Source organism: Daucus carota, chromosome 3 (assembly GCF_001625215.2).
Source record: "Daucus carota subsp. sativus chromosome 3, DH1 v3.0, whole genome shotgun sequence".
NCBI classification, from domain to species: domain Eukaryota; kingdom Viridiplantae; phylum Streptophyta; class Magnoliopsida; order Apiales; family Apiaceae; genus Daucus; species Daucus carota.
In genome coordinates this window covers 8460829-8479766 of record NC_030383.2, presented here as the reverse complement: position 1 = coordinate 8479766, position 18938 = coordinate 8460829, and the positions used below count along the sequence as shown (strand labels likewise).

The window sequence follows — 18938 nt, the reverse complement described above, 5'->3', positions numbered from 1 at the left end:
CAACCATTCTGGAAATTGTATCTCTTCGATAAAACCTGCTTCCAACAACTTATCGACCTCCTGTTTAATGGCTTCTTGCCTTTCAGGGGCGAAGTTCCTTTTCTTCTGTTTAATAGGTTTCCTCACGGGGTTTACATTCAACTTATGTGTTATGAATGAGGGGTCGATACCTGGCATATCAGCCGCTGTCCAAGCGAAAACATCACGGTTGTTCCTCAAGAACCTCACAAACTCTTGTTTCAAATCTTCCTGGAGTAATGCTCCAACATAAGTGACCTTTTCAGGTTCTTCTGTATACAATTGGATTGGAACCAAATCTTCGGCAGGCTTGCCTCTCCTTTCCTCTTCTTCTCGGACATCAAGGTCCTCTATAGGTAATACTTGCCCCCCGGCTCCTCCAGACCTTAATGCCCCAATATAACAGCTTCGGGCCATTTTCTGATCTCCTAATTCTTCTCCAATTCCGTTCCTAGTCGGGAATTTAATCTTCATGTGGTAAGTGGACGGGATTGCCTTAAAAGCGTGTATCCCAGTCCTTCCAAGGATGGCGTTATAGGTAGACGAGGCTTTGACAACCAAGAAATTTATCATACATGTGGCTTGCCTAGGCTCGGTACCCATAGTTACCAGGTAGTTGGATCATGCCTTCAATCTTGGTTTCCACATTGTTGAAGCCATATATAGGCATATCCGAGGGTGTCAGTTGAGTATCGGAGTATCCCATCTTTTCATAGGCATCATAGAACAAAATATCCACCGAGGCTCCATTATCAATGAGCACTCTCTTTACAGACGAGTTTCCAATCACTGGTGTAATTACTAAAGGGTCATCATGGGGGAATTTTACCTTCTCAAGGTCGACGTTATCGAATGCCATTGCATAGTCAATTTTTGCCCGCTTCGGGGGTTCTCCAACTATACTCATTACTTCCCTTGCATAAGCCTTCCTCGAGTTACTGGAAGTACCGGCGGCTGTAGGCCCTCCGGAGATCACATTAATAACAGGCCCTCGAGGCTGAGCTCTCTTGTCATCGTTGTCTCTTCCACGATTATCATTGTCTCGATTATTCTTGTCTCCATCTTTGGTAAATTTGGATAACTTTCCTCTTCGGATCAAGAATTCAATCTCATCCTTCAACTGCCGGCAATCATCGGTCTTATGTCCTGTGTCTTTGTGGAATCGACAATATAAATCTTTGTTACGTTTCTCCGGATCGGTCCTTATAGGCTTCGGCCATCTAACACTTTCGTCCTTCTCAATTTCCAACAGGATTTGACTCCTCGGGGCGTTAAGCCTGGCATACTCAGTAAACCTCGGCCCCATCTTCTTTTTAGCAGGCGATTTTTCTTCATCTTCCTTCCGGGAGTACTTATTCTCAGCATTATACTCCGTATCATTCCCACGCTTTTTGAAGTTGGTATTCGGTCCCTGATTGTTCTGGGATTTCCTCAAACTTTCCTCCGCCTTTATATACTTTCCGGCCCTCTCTTGTAAATCGTTCATATTGTCCGGAGCCCTCTTGGCTAGGGATCGGCGAAAATTGTCATCAGTGGTGCCTTGTTGGAGGGCAATCATGGCTACCTTCTGATCAAGGTCTGGGACCTTCAAGGCTTCTTTGGTAAAACGATTCATATACTCTCGGAGCGATTCGTTCTTACCTTGATGCAAATTCATTAGGGAGGCAGAGCTCTTAGCATGTGTTTTGCTTCCAACAAATTGCCCTATAAAAGCCCTGCTCAAGTCAGCAAAACAAGAGATAGAATTAGGGGGTAGGCGACTATACCAATGTTGGGCCATCCCACTCAAGGTTTGGGGGAAAGCGCGACACTTAATTGCTTCGGTGACGGGCTGGAGTAGCAGAGCGTTCATGAAGGTCCGAACATGATTAGCGGGATCACCCGTACCATCATAAGCTTTAATGGTGGGGAGCTTGAATTTTCGGGAAATCCTTGCACCCATGATTTCTTGCGTAAAAGGGGGAACCGGGTTATCAGGATCGCCTGCTGGTAACAAGTGAATTTGATTCATCACGGTTTGACGAGGGATTTCCTCCCTAGATTCTGGGGGTTGCATCCTTGCCTGGTCTCTCTTTAACCGTGCGATTTCCTCTTCATGGGCCCGGATCCTTTCCTCATAAGTTATTGGCCCCCGGGGCTCATTAGCTTCTTGCCTATGGCGGCGCCGACGGTGCCGAGTATGATCGGTTTCTCTCCTCCTTCGAGGGGGGGTATCACGCTCTTGCTCCGACTCCGAGGAGTCGTAATCAGTTACGTGCACATAGTCATCACCCGTGCCTCCACGAGTGGTTGTCGTGACTGTTGAGTAATGCGTGCCGGCGTCGGTGACGGTTGCAATTACTCGAGTCAGAGGGGGCAGCGAGCCAAAAGTCAGGGGAGTAGTAGTTTGAGCAATGGTCGTACCGAGCGGGAGTGAGGTAGTCACAGGGGTTGATTCAGTCGAGACTCCGGTGGTGGTTCGACCGCGTGGAACATGAATTTCTGAACGTGGTCCGGTTGGGTTCGTCATGGTTGTCGTTGTTTTCCCACAGACGGCGCCAAATGTTATAGAACTAAAAACGGGGGTGAGCGATTCGTGCTTTGGACTGGTCTCGGTGCGAGATGCCTACGTATCTTCTGTGTGAAGAAGAATCAAGTCCAAAACGTAGTTCTAGTTATGAGGGGTAGAGCCCTTTATATAGGCGCTTCGGAGTCAGAAGTGGGACGGAAGTACGATTCCGTGTATTAGACTTCTTATCGAAGTATGCCTCGAAGCAAGAGATAAGATAGAACTCTTATCCTCTTGTTGTTGACGTTTATCCGAACTTCTGAATATTTATCTGCTAGAATCAGATGTATTATAGAATTTGGACTTGTAACTGGACCTCTATTAATTAATTACGAAATTAATTAATATTTAAGAGCCTCAGGCCCTATTTAACTGGGCTTTAGTGTTCTTGGGCTTTTAATATCTAATAATAATTAAATATTACTTCTGACCCATATCAGTTTGTGTTATCATCATCTTGTGGAAATATATGTACATTAGAAGTTGTGGCCTTGCTGCTTCAGTTGTATTCAAGCAAATGTAATACAGATTTTCTGTTTAGTTGCTGCACTGTATTATTTTGATAGAAATATAAGATTTCTTTGACAGAATTTGTACACATCAAGTAGCTAGAATACGGTCACTGTCCGATAAAAAAATACCTAACCCAAACCTGTTCAGAAATACTGTACAGAAATACATAAAAAAATTTCAATCTTAATTCGTATTTTTCAAGTCGGGAATCATAAATCAGAAATCAGAACTAATCTATTGTAATATTTTATCATCTCTGTTCATGATTGTAAAAATAAGAAATCAGAATCAATCGTTTGATAAATTGAATTTTTTTAATTAAATTAAAATATAATGGATGAATCGTTAAAATAAAGTCACCTGAATAATATTACCTTGACTACAAATTAAATAGAACACATTCTTGAACAGTGTTATCATGCTGGCCTGCTTTATCTTGATCACTTTTTTGTAAATTAACACACAAAAAACCAGAAATAAAATATTAATTCTGATATATCAGTTTAAAAGGCGGTTTGATATGTCAACCGGAAAAGAAACAGCCGGCGAGGGTTTGGCCACCGGAATACACAACATAATGATCGAAGACCACGTGAAAGTCACGTGCTTCTCTGAAGTCTCCGATGATTTGACTCTTCACTTCCAGATCATTCGTCTTCCTAATCAGGTATCTTAGTTGTATTCAAACATATGTATGTATAAATCAATTGGAAGCTGAAGCAATTTAAATTAAAAATGTTGATTCTGCGATTTTTTCGGTTTTGATATGTTATTAGGGTTTATGATATGCCAATGAGAATTTAAAATATTTGTTAGTAATTCGTTAAGTAAGGTAGGAGATGATTCAATGTAGTGGAAATTCGGGGAAATATTTGACAATTATAGGATGTATTTTGAGAATGAGTATCGAGCAGGGGATTATGAAAGTTGTTAAGAAATAATGCTGTGAAGTTCGGAAATGATTTGACTTAAATTGACCTTATGTTCATAGTATGATGGATTAACAAATTTTTCAAGGAGCTGCGACAATTAGTTTTCAGCACTTGCATTTTTACTTTGTAGTATAGTTTTGGGGCTAATCCCATGGCCATGGCTGTTTTGGTTGTATGTGTTACGCTTGTTTGGAACTCGGAGATTTGTATGATAAAGAAGGAAGGTTATTGAAAAGGAATTGGTCTAATGGATTTAAACTACCGTTACTTATTATAGAATATTATTGTTATGAGATATTTTAAGTTGTATCAGGCCAAAAAATATTCGGGCTAGAAGAAAGGAATGGAACGCAACACTTGGCAAAATCTTGAATTTTTGTTGTATTCTGTAGGTGGACTTTTTTAGCTAACAGAAGAATTGAAGATATATTAACCTTTTTTTTAATACTGTGTAGTGTTATTATTCTTGCTCTTTTTATCAATTGTGAAATGATTCTCCCGAGTCTTTCCTGCTCAAACTTTAAGTCTCTCACATGTCAGATATATGCGTGGATTGGTTGCAACTCAGCGAAGTTTGGTCACTTGTATGCTGCTGCTCCTACACGTCCTGTAAGTTTACTGTAGTATATGGTATATTTGTTTGTTAAATTTTATTGATTGTTGTCTTAAAAAAAGTTTCTGAAAGATCGTGGATAAATTTTAGCAATTCTTAGTTAATTAAGTGGATGTAAAATATGTGAAATTCGATGAAACATACCTGTATATGTGCCAACTTATAATGCTTGTACTTTTAGGCTTTTATGATCACGCTTATTACTTTAGTGCATAGATGTGAAGCTATTTGATACTGATACATCCATAGAAGCATACATATGCACAGACAAATGACTGCTTAAGATGAATTCAAATTTTTTTATTTCTTTGTGCAGAACAATACAGTCAGTGTTGCTTCCCTTCTTGCAGGTGCTTCTGATAATACAGGATCTGGTATTGCACGGCGAATAGGTATTTTCTATGTTTAATGTGTTTATATTCTTTGAAGGGCTCTATAACTGAGTTGCTATCTTGTTTGCAGTTTTAAAGACCGGTCTTAACGTTATATTGGCATGTAACATACCAAAAGAGAACCCCATGCTTGAGGTTTTGCCCTTTACCTCTTAAACACCATGTATATATCTATTAAATTTATCTAAAATCTATTATCTTTGATGTCTACTTTGACACTTTACAATTGATGGGTCACTACTTGACATCTTAATTAACTATGTATTCTAAAGTTATTAAGATATTAATAAAAATATAATTTTCGAGACTGTGCATGAATTGTCATGGGGCTTCCACATTTGGAGCTTGAGAAACTCTATTAGACCTTTCTAATCCTTCTCTTATTTTAGCCCAAGCATCTAATAGTCCTCTAGCTGTTCAAGTCTGTGCATGATATAGCCAGAAAACATTTTTATTGTGTTTGGTTCAGTACAAAAAGACAAGATTGAAATTGCATGGCATTTAAATTGTTCTGTTTGCATTTTTGCACATTATTTTTCCTTCACTCATTTTATTCCACCAGTTGGAACTGACTTCCATCCTTCCGATTTGCAAATGAATGCTCGTGTTTTCTCCCAGTCTCCCACTCATATCAGAAGAAAATGACAGAATATTTTGTTCTTCTAATTTTTATTCATGTTCTCTTTTACCTCCCATATTTTTCGCAATCACCTTCCATTTCACTCCAACGAACCATTAATTTGTATATTTGATTCTAGGTAAATGCGGAGAAGAGGCTGGTGCAGAAGTTGATTGAACTAGGTTATGCAAAGCCTAAATCTAAGGGATTGTCTTCATAGCAAAGTTCTTAAAGGCCAAGATTATGCATGGTTAGGTGAGTTTTAGTTCATATGTTATCTTTATATCCTATTTACCACTTCATTAATATATGCCATAAAGGTTTTTTTTTAATCAATTTATATATGTCCCCTCCAAATAAAGGTCTTATTTATTACCTAAGATAACCTTTATTTCATATTTATTTCAGCTACTTTGGCCTGGTAATTTGGACAAATGATAAATTCTTAAATTTAATATGCAAGTGGTGGATGTCAGCAGCCATTGTAGTTCATTGTTCGCTTGTGACTGCTTCCCTGACTCCTGCCTTGGGGGATTTTGCTATGTATGATGATCATTTCAAATGGTTGCATTAGTTTGTCATATACTATGTTAAATCTTGAATTTAAAATGTAGATTATGGTAAACAGTCTATCATGTTTACTTTTGTGGGGGATTTTTTTACTGGGGCTTAAAATATGATCTCGGTGAGCCTTGCAAGTTTTCTACTTGTTTACACTATCTGTTTGCTTATTATATTCTTCAGGAATTTTAGTAGATATAGCGAACTTGACAAAACAGATACTCCATTCGTTCCTGTCCGATTGGATCAAACCAATCTTGATCGTTTTGGATTAAATTCTTTTAACGGATAGGTTTTACCGGAAAAAGAAAATCATGTTCACATATGTACTAGATATGCAGCACTCCGCACCTAGGGGTGTACATATGGTTAACCGAAACTGAGAAACAAAATTTATTAACTGTATTGATTTTAAAAAAATTGAAAATAGAAAATTCAGTGTTGTGTTCCAGTTTAACACCAAAATAATAAAATAGCAGTTGCAATTATGCACAATCAAAAATTGAGCAGAGCAAGTAACAGGAAATATGAAAACACCATTTACAAAGTCAGAAACTAAGCAAAACAAACTACACAAATTTTAAAGTCAGAAACTAAGCATAACAAATTACACAAACCGAGAATATAGTACCATACCCACTGCCTACAAATTAAAAATATATATAAGAATGAAAAATTACCTCGAGCTCTTTTTCGATTAGTAAAGGAACAAACAAAATTAAGGCTTCAATTTCTCGGTTGGGTTTTGATTGCTGCTGATTCGTCAATTAGGAATTTACTGGTTTAAGTTATAGCGTCGCTCGATCAGAGAATCAAAATAAATGAAGACTGAAGTAGTAAAGTAAAGCCAGTGAAGTAATAAACAAAATAATAACTTTGTATTTAACTAAATTATTAGTATTTTAAAAAATATATCGGCTAACCGTTCGGTATTTGGTTAACCGAGGTTTAAAAACCGAATTTTAGATATTTGGTTATTGAAAACCGAACCGAAATATTTAGTTTGGTTAATCGAACCGAATTAATTTCAGTTATTAGGTACGGTTTCGGTTAACAAAACCGAATGCACACCCTACACCGCATCATAGCATATCCAAGTACATCATTGAAATTACTCCTACCATAGCATATCCAAGTACATCACTGTAACTATAAGTGTGTATGTGTGTATCATAGTATTATGTAATAGAATCACATTTTATATGTATTCTATGAAAAATATACAATAAAATTAACGATTTATACATAATGATGAATTACAAAACTTCATTTAACATTACAACACTATTGAGAACGCAAATTTATGAAAGAAAACGGATTTATGAATGTATCGGGCAAAATCAAGTCATACATAATAAAAAATCAGCCATGGCAAAGTCTGAACAAATTAATTATATGAACTTATTTATACTTGAATTATATTTATCCTTGTCCATACAGAACTGTTTTGAGATTAAATTATCAACTTGATTGGGATTTCACTTATTCGAAAGAGATGAGTGATATGATCAATTAAAAGAACAAAACGGTATAAAAAAATAAAATGATGAACACTAAGAGACATGATAATCAACAAATTAAATAGAATTTTATAATCACGCTCATATGATAATCGTTGTCGTTTGTGTATATATACTACTCTCTGACTGTATAAAAAATTTGAGTACTTTTAATATATATCGTAAGTTTGTTGGCTTTCTTAACAGATTAAAATAAAAAGATTATAAGTCATTGTATAAAATTAGAGTGGTTGAATGAGATTTTCGATTTCAATATTCTGAAAAATGGGTATACTCTATATAATTTGATTCTATTTAAATAATAGGTTACTAACTAAAAAATGTATTCTTTAATTTAATTTTTTATCTAGACTACACACGAGTTTTATTGTCAAATTCTATCATTAAATTCTACTGTATGACGCGCGCACACACATATATAAATTCAGATACTCGGGAGAAGAGAAAAGACATCGATCAGCATGATAGTTCATAATTCACCATTTATGATACACCGTTGGTTAGTAATAATATTTCATTTGTGAAGAAATTTTTAATTAATTGATATCGAATTCTACAATCAATGTGGTTGACAACTTTATGTGTAAATATTATAGTTATACAGAAAAAATAATCAAGTTTAAATAACTTAAGAATTAAGGAATTTTGTCGATCAAGTTAGTGACCCCTTTTTTAACCTCATTTTTAATCGTAAAGAGTGAATTATTTGTAATAAATTTATGAAAACATAAACTAACAAAAAGAATAATTTATCAAATTTAGTCGATTTGAATGTTTTGGATTTAAGTGGAACAGAACATTCAGTAGATAATTAATTACTGCGTGACCTTCACACCTATTCTTTATCTAATAATACCTAACCTAATAGTACTACCAATGAAGAGGAGACTATCAATTCTGCATATCTGAGTGAATAATTAAAAGCAATCCGTCTCATCGTATTGTTAATCAGCTGGGTATGAACTGTGATGAAAATGATACCAAATTATCTTCTAGAATTTATATTATTATTTTTAACTTATATTGTCAAGCTAGCTAAAGACATTATGCTTGCAAATTACAACATGCGTCAACCTCTATTCTCGGATAGTTGCTGATACATATATATTAATTATACTGGAATTTAATTTGATATTAAAAAAATATACATGTGTATTATTGATTCTGTAGAGTGAGAAAAGACAAGAAGAAAACCCCTAGTCTTCTATTCTGTCACAAAATATATTATATTCACTCCTTATACCATACCCCTTGAACAAATTCCATGGCTGCTCCAGAGAACATGTCCATTGTTTTCTACTAGTCATATTAATAGATAATAATAATACCCTCTGCCTCATTTTCTTTATCACCTCTCTCTCTTTCTCTCTCTCTCTCAAAACACACGCTCCTTCCTTCTTATCTGATCAAGAAGATGGGAAGAGCTCCTTGCTGTGACAAAGCCAACGTCAAGAAAGGGCCATGGTCTCCGGAAGAAGATGCCACACTGAAGTCTTATATCGAGGAAAATGGCACCGGTGGTAACTGGATAGCTTTGCCTCAAAAAATTGGTAAAGATCAGATCAGATTTAATTTTTTAAATTTTAATATTTCAATTTCATCTTTTAATCTTAGTCCCTACACAGTTTCCTCTACATTAACAATATTAATTGTAACAACAAAGCTTAGATGATTTCTTATAAGAGTGCATATATATATATATATATATATATATATATATATATATATAATTTTTGTCGAATTAGGGCTGAAGAGATGTGGCAAGAGCTGTCGCCTTAGATGGCTAAATTATCTTCGTCCAAATATCAAACATGGAGAATTCTCGGAAGAAGAAGATAACGTAATTTGCAGCCTCTACATAAGTATTGGGAGCAGGTAATTAGTATACTAATGCCTCCAATTTATGGTAAGTACAAGAAATTAATAATTGTCGGATTTCTTATTAATTATTTCTGTTTGCACAAATAGGTGGTCAATCATTGCAGCACAGTTACCCGGAAGAACTGATAATGATATAAAGAACTACTGGAACACGAGGCTGAAAAAGAAGCTGCTAGGTAAGCAGAGAAAGGAAGTCCAAGCACGTCGAGATCATGCCATTCAGAAGCAGCAGGAGATGATGATGAAGAAGAAAGTGATGGAAAATCAAGGAGCTTCCGAGATGCTTCCTGATTGCCACAACCTCAACCAAAGCCCTTACTGGCCAGACCTAGCTGTGCTGCCTCCAATTCCATACTCAAACCAAGAGCCACGCTTCAACGACCACACTTCTTTCAGAAAATTGCTCATAAATCTTGGTGGGAGATTCTCTGATCATAATCCTGATCACAGTACTCTTAATCCGGATTTAATTGTCGACCCTCAGTTTCAGACAAGTGGTACTATTTCATCTGTTCAGCCACCCCTCACCATCAAGAGCTCTCATTTGGAAGCCTTAAACAGTAACAATATTTCTCAATTGCCAAATAATAACCACTGCAATATTAGTGATCAAGCTGAAGGCAGTACATTTCCCGGTGAATTTATTGAAGAAATGTTGTACACTATTCCTCCAAGACACGACGGATTGGAATTTTTATATGGGGACACAAGATTTAGTACTAATGGGGAATTAAGCATGGATTGGGGTGAGATGAGCTCTCTATCATACCTTCCTCCAGTAGATCATTCCAGCTGTGAAACGGCTCTTCATCAGCCTACAAGCACAATGCAAAAAGTTGGTTTTGAGGGGCTGAGGTACATGGGATCCGACGCGCAATGACAATAACGGTATTGTACATTGAGGTGTAAATTTTTATCAAGGGTTGTTGCAGACTGATGGCAAAACCCTAGCTAAATCAATAAACTTAGTTTCTGAAAAGTTTCTCTTATGTCTTAATTATGATTGTTCTGATATTAGTATTATTGTGTTTGTATGTTTAGTTTTTTTTAGTCAGACCATATATAGCATCTTAAATATTGTTGATGCAGGATTAGGGTTGTTCTTGATTATATTTGTGGTTTTTGTAAAATATGAGACTTGGACTCATGACTTGTGTGCTAGAAATGTGCAATGCTTTGTTCACCAACAAACTCTCCTGCTAATGTATCCTTACTTAGATCAGTATATAACTGAGATATGTTAATTAATACATGATAATATATATGTCGAATGTATCTTGAAACCCTCAACAGAAGGGCGGAAGGCAGAAGAGATTCCTTAGACATTTTGGCTTAAACTCTCTGCTGTTTAGTAACCAGGGAATTTCGTATTTAAAATAGTGGTAAGAGGTTCTTTTTTATAGTTTGTTTACTGTAATCGAGAAATTTATACTTTCTTGACTTCATCAGCAGCGAGACCTCAAGTTTATGATAGAGCAAGTACGAGATTCCATTGCTAATCCTATGATATACTACACACTACAACAAAAATTAGTCTTTATAGTTGTTGATGATTCAATTCTATTGTTTTATAGTTTTAAATGTGTTTTCTGTGTACTCATAACTCGTAAGTGATAGTATGAAAAGGTATATTGGTGCAAAATGAAAGTTACAATATTTTTTTTTCCACATAATTTACCAAACTTTTTGTCAAATTCTATATATATATTTGATACTTCAGATGTTCAAACTCTTACCTTTTTTTTCATATAATTATTGATATGTAAGTAGAAGTATGTATTTCAAAATATAAAGTTCAATTATATATTTATAAATGAAATGCATGAAAATATGAAACTCTTTTAAAGTTCATGATATTAAATTTACTCTTATGTGTCACTCCTTGTTTGACAAAGATTCATATATATATATAACTGAATAGATGTTAAATAACAATTTCATAATTTATTATTGGTATAATGTTTTAGAAATTTGTACGTAAAGTTTATTTACAATATCAAATTCTTTGATTCTTTATATATTTAATTCTAGATTTATGTATATAAATATAAATTTGTTATTGAATGAATCTAAAAATTGTTTTTATATAGATAAATGCTAGGACATCTAAAATAAATCTCAAGAATATCACCGTTATATCCAAATTCGATGTACTTTCATTAATAACAATGATGCATTCACACTATATTTCTAGTAAAATTTTAAATATATATATATATATATATATATATATATATATATATAATGAAAATACTAAATAACTTAATTTTAATAAATTATGTACTAAAGCCAAAATACACACAACTGTTAAAATCGTCATATAATGATTTACATGATAAAACAATGTGTATTACCAGATATGTGTTTGTAGTTATAAAAGATAAATTGATAAAAAGAAATGATGTATATAATTATAAAACTCGTATTACTGCGATAAAAACTGTACATTAATCATTTTAATCATCTTGATGGATGTGTTTATGTAATCGTCACAATAAATTTTTTTTAAAAAAAATGAAATTGATGCATAATTAATTACAAAGCTTGTGTCATAGTTATTTGCTTGATTAAAAAAATGTGTGTCATTCCTATATATGTGTGTGAGTAGTTATCAGAATATATACAACTGTTAGTAACATTTTTATGACTCACCAACATCGTCAACCATGATCATATGATTAGTCACAACTGCTTATCATCAAGAATTATCATAACTAGTGATTATTTATCACCACCACGCACCTCCTAACATTACTTATTGTTATTATAGATCTCCTGTAATTATAATCGAAAAATAATAATCAAACACCAATTATTAATATAAGTAGATTTTCTCAATTATGAATGAAAATTGATAATTTTCTTGCATATATAAAGTAGTGATACTTGATAGATTCAATTTCAATTGTAATTAAGATAATATCTTCACAAAACACTTGACTTGAGCTTATTTTTTGCTTGATATATGTAAGACCTTCATCTAAGATGATCACAATTATTTTTTGAGAGTTTTCTTATCTTTTCTATCTTGTTCAAATTTGTGTTGATGAATTCACATATATTTTTTAAGTATCAATATTTATCGATTACATCTTCCATTTAATTTCACAATATTAATGAGTCTAACATTATATATTTATCTTGATGAGAGTTTAAAATTTATATTTCTCGATCTTAACAGATAAGTTACTCATTATATACTTATATATAATAAGCGTAAGGTAGATAATTTGGTCGCATGGTCCTATGTTCCAAAAGCTTATCATCCGTTGGATCGTATATTGAACAAATAAGCACCGTTAGATTAGAACAAAATTAAATTATGTTATATAAGGAAACTAACATCTACTTGCATGTTTATAATTCTTTTTCTGAATCCAAAACAAATTCTATCTTTCATGTGTTTTTGGTTTTCTTTTAATCCAAAACAAATATTTGTAGTAAATTGTAGAATCGTATAAATCGCAAGGTTACAAAATAATTTTTATCCATCGGATCGTATATTGAACAAATAAGCAATGTTAGATTAGAACAAAATTAACTTCCGTTCCATAAGACAACTGATACTTGCATGTTTATAATTTCTTTTCTGAATCCAAAACAAATTCGTATTTCACGTGTTTATGATTTTTTTAATCGAAAATAAATATTTTCTATCAATTTTATTTGTAGAATCATATAAATCGCGCCGTCACAAAATTATTTTTATCTAATATATTTTAAAATTAATAAGCCCGATTTATGTGAGGAACGAATACAAAAACTTTTTCTTAATCCAAAACAAATTCTACCATCTTATTGCATGTTTATGATTCATCTTCTTAATTCAAAACAAATTGTGTTTATCAATTTTAATCTCGAACCATAAAAAATTTTAGAAAAATATTTTAATCCCATTATAATAATTCTAATATAAAATACATTCATAAATATAATCTAATAGGAGTTGGCGTCACATATTTTACTTAAAACAATTTAAAATTTGATAGAAAAAATTTAATATTTTGGCATGATACATACAATTTTAATTTATTATCTATAAATTAAATTTTTTTAAGCCATCTAAAATATATTTAAAAATTTATAAATAATTAAAAAATTTCCGTGCCTTGCACGGGCTATAAGCTAGTACATAATTACAAACATATGTATTGTTGTTAAAAAATTAACAAGTCTAGCATTATATATTTATCTTATAAGTTTAAGGAGAATGATTTATTGAAACAAAAGATAAAGAAAATCATAAACAGTACGGCAGAAGAAACACATTCTTTTTTTTCCATGTAGTTTTGAAATTATGTTACTACTCCCTCCGTGTCAAATCTTCCCAATATTTGACACGCATATTAATGATTTAATAAAAAATAAAAGACATCATTTTCGTAAAAGATGAAATTTAGTTACTATTCCTTCCGTATCTGATCGGTTAACCATTACTCCAGATTCATAAGAAATAGTAGAAGCGTACCGTCGTAATTATGCTTAAAAAGTCAACGAATGAATTACACAATTTCAACATACATCTGTGTGACCGTGGGGTTCCCCCAATTATTAGAACATTGGTACTGTACGGGACGAAAATGGTGCCTTTCGTCTTTTATAAATTTACAGTACCCGCCGAGAAGTCCCAACTTTATTTGGTAACCAAGAAATGGAGAAAACCTTTTAGCAAGTTATTTAATCGATTTAGTTGACTCTTCACTTTTATTACCAACTAGTTTGAATAAAAAGTCGTGTGTGAGTAACTTGTAGTACAAGGTAATGATTTATAAAACTGTAAATTATGAGTTTTAATCGATGTTGTAAATATTGGATTCAGATTTAACTTGGTGAAGAAATTTTCGAAAAAAAAACTGCTGAAGAAAAAAATAAAAATAATTAAAAACTAATTAAATAACTGAAAATTAATCAGATCGCAGAACTATAAGACAAAAATTATTCGATAATGAATCATCAATTTTTAAAATGATGATTTTAACAAACTTATCTCATCCTCGAAATCATTTTTCCTTAACTGTCTCTCTAGACGAACGATCCTTATTTAAAGATATTATTTGAAAAAAAAAAATTTGAAAATGATCCAAACTCAATCATATCATAATTTACAAAACAATTCCGTTGTGAAACTTAATATAGGGGGTGTTTGTTTCCGGCTTAAAAGCCGGACTTCTGGTTTATAAGTTAGAAACATTTATTTGTACCGTTTGTGTAAAAAGTCAACAAGCACTTATAAAAAGTTAGGTATGTTAGCTTTTGTTTCAGGGTTTCTGCTTATTTCTCAAACACTTTAATCATTATAAGTCTTAACTTATTTCTAACTTTTATTCTACTTTTTTATTTTAAGCAAGAAGCAATCAATCAATATACTTATATAAAGGAGAAACGAGGGGCGTGTAGGTGGCGCCTCTCACATCGCTCCGTTTTATTTTTCTAATTTTCTGGAATTTTTGGATGAAAAATATTAAAAATTAGAACTACCTTTTTTAGTTTCGGGTATATTAGAAACAAGTTTCAGAATCTGATTTTGTTTCAGATTATTTATGGAATATAGTATCTTGAAAGTTTTAATCTGATTTTGTTTCAGATTATTCAATTATGGGAAAGACAGATTATTTATGGAATATAGTAGCTTGAAAATTTTAATCTGATTTTGTTCAGATTATTTAATTATGGGAAAGAGTAGCAAACAAGTCTCTCTCCACCTATAAATACCCGTATATATCGTAGTATTTTGGATCATCAAAACACAACCTCCTCTCTCAATGCCACAAATCTACCCGATAGTTCTCTTACTCGATTTTTAAAGGAGAAGCGAGGGGCGTGTAGGTGGTGCCTCTCACATCGCTCCGTTTTATTTTTTAATTTTCTGAAATTTTTGGATGAAAAATATCAAAAATTAGAAATACCTTTCTCTTGCTCGATTTTTAACTCGGAGGTGTCGTTATTCTGCAACGATAAGTGAAGGCTGTTACAGTAAAGGTTGTTGCAAGCAAATGGAGTTATAGACCGTTATATTAGAGTCGACAAATCCAAACACGGGAAAAGAATATAGTCTTGACAGGATATCGATGGTTGATGTCAATAAATTAACTATTAATGATGTATGTTTGTTGGTTATTCTTTTATAATATTTGTTTTGTTCATCGGACATGTTTGTTGTTGTTAATTTTTATATTATTTACTTTGTATACATGAAAAAATTATTCATGCATTATATGTTTGCTCCGTTCAAGCAACTTTTAAGAGGGTAGTTATATTTAAGTTAAATGTTTTTGTGCACAATCAATCTAAAAAAATTAGAGGAAGGTGACAATGTAAGAACATGATTACTTTTCCAAAAAAATAAAATTTTAAGATTCGTCACGCTTTAAATTGTTATTTACGTGTATAAATTTATTGTCATTTTTTCACCATGAATTATAGTCCAATTTTGCAATTTTATATATTAGTATTTGTATTACATCAAGATTTTTATAATATAAATTTATTTTATCGTACAAATATTAACTTGAAACATTAATATACTTTTTATAGACAGTCATAAAATTATTTTATTTTATAAATATTAATATTGGATCATTAATATAATTTTTATAGGCCGCCGCAACGCGCGGATTCTCAACTAGTATACTTATATAAAGGAGAAGCGAGGGGCGTGTAGGTGGCGCCTCTCAGATAGCTCCGTTCTATTTTTCTAATTTTCCGGAATATTTGGATGAAAGATATCAAAAAAAAATTGTTTCAGATTCATTGATATGGTATATATCTTGGCATAAATTAATCTGATTCTGTTTCAGATTATTTATGGAATATATATCAAAAAAAAATTGTTTCAGATTCATTGATATGGTATATATCTTGGCATAAATTAATCTGATTCTGTTTCAGATTATTTATGGAATATAATAAATTGAAAGTATTAATCTGATTTTATTTCAGATTATTTATGGAATATAGTAGCTTGCAAGTTTTTTAATCTGATTCTATTTCAGATTATTTAATTATGGAAAAGAGTAGCGCCTTATAGGTTGTGGGGTTTTGGATCATCTAAACACAACATACACTGTCTCTCAATACCACAGTTAAAGGTGTGCATTCGGTTCGGTTAACCGAATACCGAACCGAATAATCAAAATAATTTCGGTTCGGTTAATCGAAATTTATATTTCGGTTCGGTTTTCGGTAACCAAATTTTCATTTTTCGATTATCCGGTTTTTTAACCGCGGTTTCATAGAATTTCAATTTCGGTTAACCGAAATAAATTTCGGTTTCGGTTAACCGAATGCACACCCCTAATTACAATGATATATGTTTGTTGGTGATTCTTTTATAATATTTGTTTTGGTCGTCGGACGTATTTGTTGTTGTTTGCAAGCTTAGTGTCTGTTTTATTGATGTCATCAATCACTAGAGTCGTATGCTTTTTATATGCAAGTAGTGGTGTATGTGTCTAAGAAGCAGTGTTTGGAAAAGTTAATGACAATGTTAGTTAAGAACATGATTACTTTTCAAAAAGAAAAACATAATTAAAATTAAGATTCGTCGTGCTTTAAATTGTTAATTACATGTGGAAACTTATTATCATTTTTTTCACATATGAATTATAGTCCAATTTTGCAATTTTAAAAATTAATATTGGTATTATCGAGATGTTTATAATATAAAATTTATTTTATTCTATAAATATTAATTTTGAATCATTAATATAATTTTTATAAGTCGCCGCAAATTGATTTTATTCTATAAATATTAATTTTCAATCATTAATGTAATTTTTATATGCCGCCGCAACGCGCGGATTCTCAACTAGTTATTTTAAGCTCACCCAAACGGCCCATAGTCTCTAGCTCTCGATCTTATTTTTAAGAAAATTCTACTGTTTGAGCAGTATGGAGCCAGTTTGTAGCAACTGTGATTATCAAAAAGTAAATCGAGAAGAGATAATTCGATTGTTTAGCAGTCGTAAAAGGACTAACCACAGTGATTCTAAACTATTAATGTGCATAAGTATATAGTAATATTTTTGTTGCACTGAAAAATGGGAATATCCCTCGGCAAGAACAAGTAAAACAGAAGCATCCTGGAGGAAGCAACCAAATCTTGACTAATTAATAAGCCTAATACACTTTCAGCTGTCAGCTTAATGACAATAATTTACCGGAAAAGCTACATGTGATTAAAGACCGGGGTTATCTTATAATCCAGGTCATGACAACAGGAAGCTACAGATTAGGGTCCGCTACTTTTTGACACTATCATAATATTATTATCCATAATCAGTGCTATAAATAGTACAGAATAGTCATTTGTTTATGTTAATGACAATGACACTCACTAACATGAAAATCTCGTCTTATACTAGCCATGACGCCCAAAAGACTTTATCCTTTTTCAATATAAATTCCTTCTGAAGCATGTTGCATTGTCCATATATTACATAAACTACACATATATGTATGTAGTTATTCTGTGTCCAAGAAGAACGAGATATCTGGTCATTAAAATATTATTGCATGGTCTGACGAGGAATATTGAGATTGATAAATATTGGTGTGTATCGATTCCGTTCCTGCGTGAAAATGTATTGTTAAGTGTTATTGATTGAAAATGCCAAGGTTGTACACATAAACTACCAGACAACAAAATCCAAGTTGCTTGATATAATAAATAGCCAGAGCAACGTATATATTAGGACTCCAACACAAGAGTATGGTTTCACTAACGACTAGTAACGAGATCACAATACTTTAATGAAAGTGATTCTCTTATACGAAATAACGTCATCACCTCCAGTTTTATTTCCTGCGGTTAGCATTTTCAAAAACTCCTACATAATTAAATTCTTAAATCAACATCTAAAGAGTATGAGTATAAATAAAACTCGGAAATAGTTTTAGTGACTCTTAAAAATTTCTATTTTAAGAGATGCATGATTATTCATTTATTTTTATAACAAACAATTCATTACCATCAATTCACCAAATATTTTCCGCGTATATTGACATAATGAAATTCAAATATGAGTTCAAACATTAACACAGCAAATTACATATATTATCCGACTCGAAAGATTAAAAACTCTATTTTCTTATCATTATATTTAGAATGACTATCAGAGATCCTCTGATTCTCAATATTGTGGACAATTTGTGAGATAAGTGTACATACATAAATTGGGATATAAAAATACTAAAATTGATAACAGTCTCGAGAGTATACTGGATCGAATATTTTGGAGTATTTTAAGATTATAATAATGTTAAAATAATTTATTTTTAATTGTTTTTTAATATTGTTATATTTCAAGTAATGATATGTGTGTGTATCATATATAATATAT

The 18938-nt window shown here is 32.4% G+C and overlaps 2 protein-coding genes across 3 annotated transcripts; both read left to right on the top strand.

Moving 5' to 3' along the window:
* Window positions 1–3497: 3497 nt before the first annotated feature.
* LOC108211857 (uncharacterized) lies at window positions 3498–6369 on the top strand. 2 transcript variants are annotated; one of them, XM_064088701.1, is made up of 6 exons: window positions 3498–3746; window positions 4552–4620; window positions 4941–5016; window positions 5087–5151; window positions 5775–5885; window positions 6044–6216. In XM_064088701.1, the coding sequence occupies exons 1-5, from the start codon at window positions 3600–3602 to the stop codon at window positions 5853–5855; spliced, it is 438 nt and encodes a 145-aa protein (XP_063944771.1). In that variant the 5' UTR covers window positions 3498–3599; the 3' UTR covers window positions 5856–5885; window positions 6044–6216. The 2 variants fall into 2 exon arrangements, with proteins under 2 accessions (XP_063944771.1, XP_017239055.1); XM_017383566.2 differs by having other exon boundaries at window positions 3501–3746; window positions 5775–5890; window positions 6044–6369.
* Window positions 6370–8965: 2596 nt separating this feature from the next.
* LOC108213426 (transcription factor RAX3) lies at window positions 8966–10631 on the top strand. The gene is made up of 3 exons (XM_017385216.2): window positions 8966–9266; window positions 9462–9591; window positions 9685–10631. The coding sequence occupies exons 1-3, from the start codon at window positions 9131–9133 to the stop codon at window positions 10475–10477; spliced, it is 1059 nt and encodes a 352-aa protein (XP_017240705.1). The 5' UTR covers window positions 8966–9130; the 3' UTR covers window positions 10478–10631.
* Window positions 10632–18938: the final 8307 nt, after the last annotated feature.

Excerpts from the sequence above, each read along its gene's own strand:
- LOC108211857 (XM_017383566.2), top strand. The coding sequence starts at position 3,600 with ATGTCAACCGGAAAAGAAACAGCCGGCGAGGGTTTGGCCACCGGAATA. Across the intron at positions 3,747-4,551 it reads TCATTCGTCTTCCTAATCAG|ATATATGCGTGGATTGGTTG; the intron begins GTATCTTAGTTG and ends CTCACATGTCAG. Across the intron at positions 5,152-5,774 it reads AAGAGAACCCCATGCTTGAG|GTAAATGCGGAGAAGAGGCT; the intron begins GTTTTGCCCTTT and ends ATTTGATTCTAG.
- LOC108213426 (XM_017385216.2), top strand. The coding sequence starts at position 9,131 with ATGGGAAGAGCTCCTTGCTGTGACAAAGCCAACGTCAAGAAAGGGCCA. Across the intron at positions 9,267-9,461 it reads AGCTTTGCCTCAAAAAATTG|GGCTGAAGAGATGTGGCAAG; the intron begins GTAAAGATCAGA and ends TTGTCGAATTAG. Across the intron at positions 9,592-9,684 it reads TACATAAGTATTGGGAGCAG|GTGGTCAATCATTGCAGCAC; the intron begins GTAATTAGTATA and ends TTGCACAAATAG.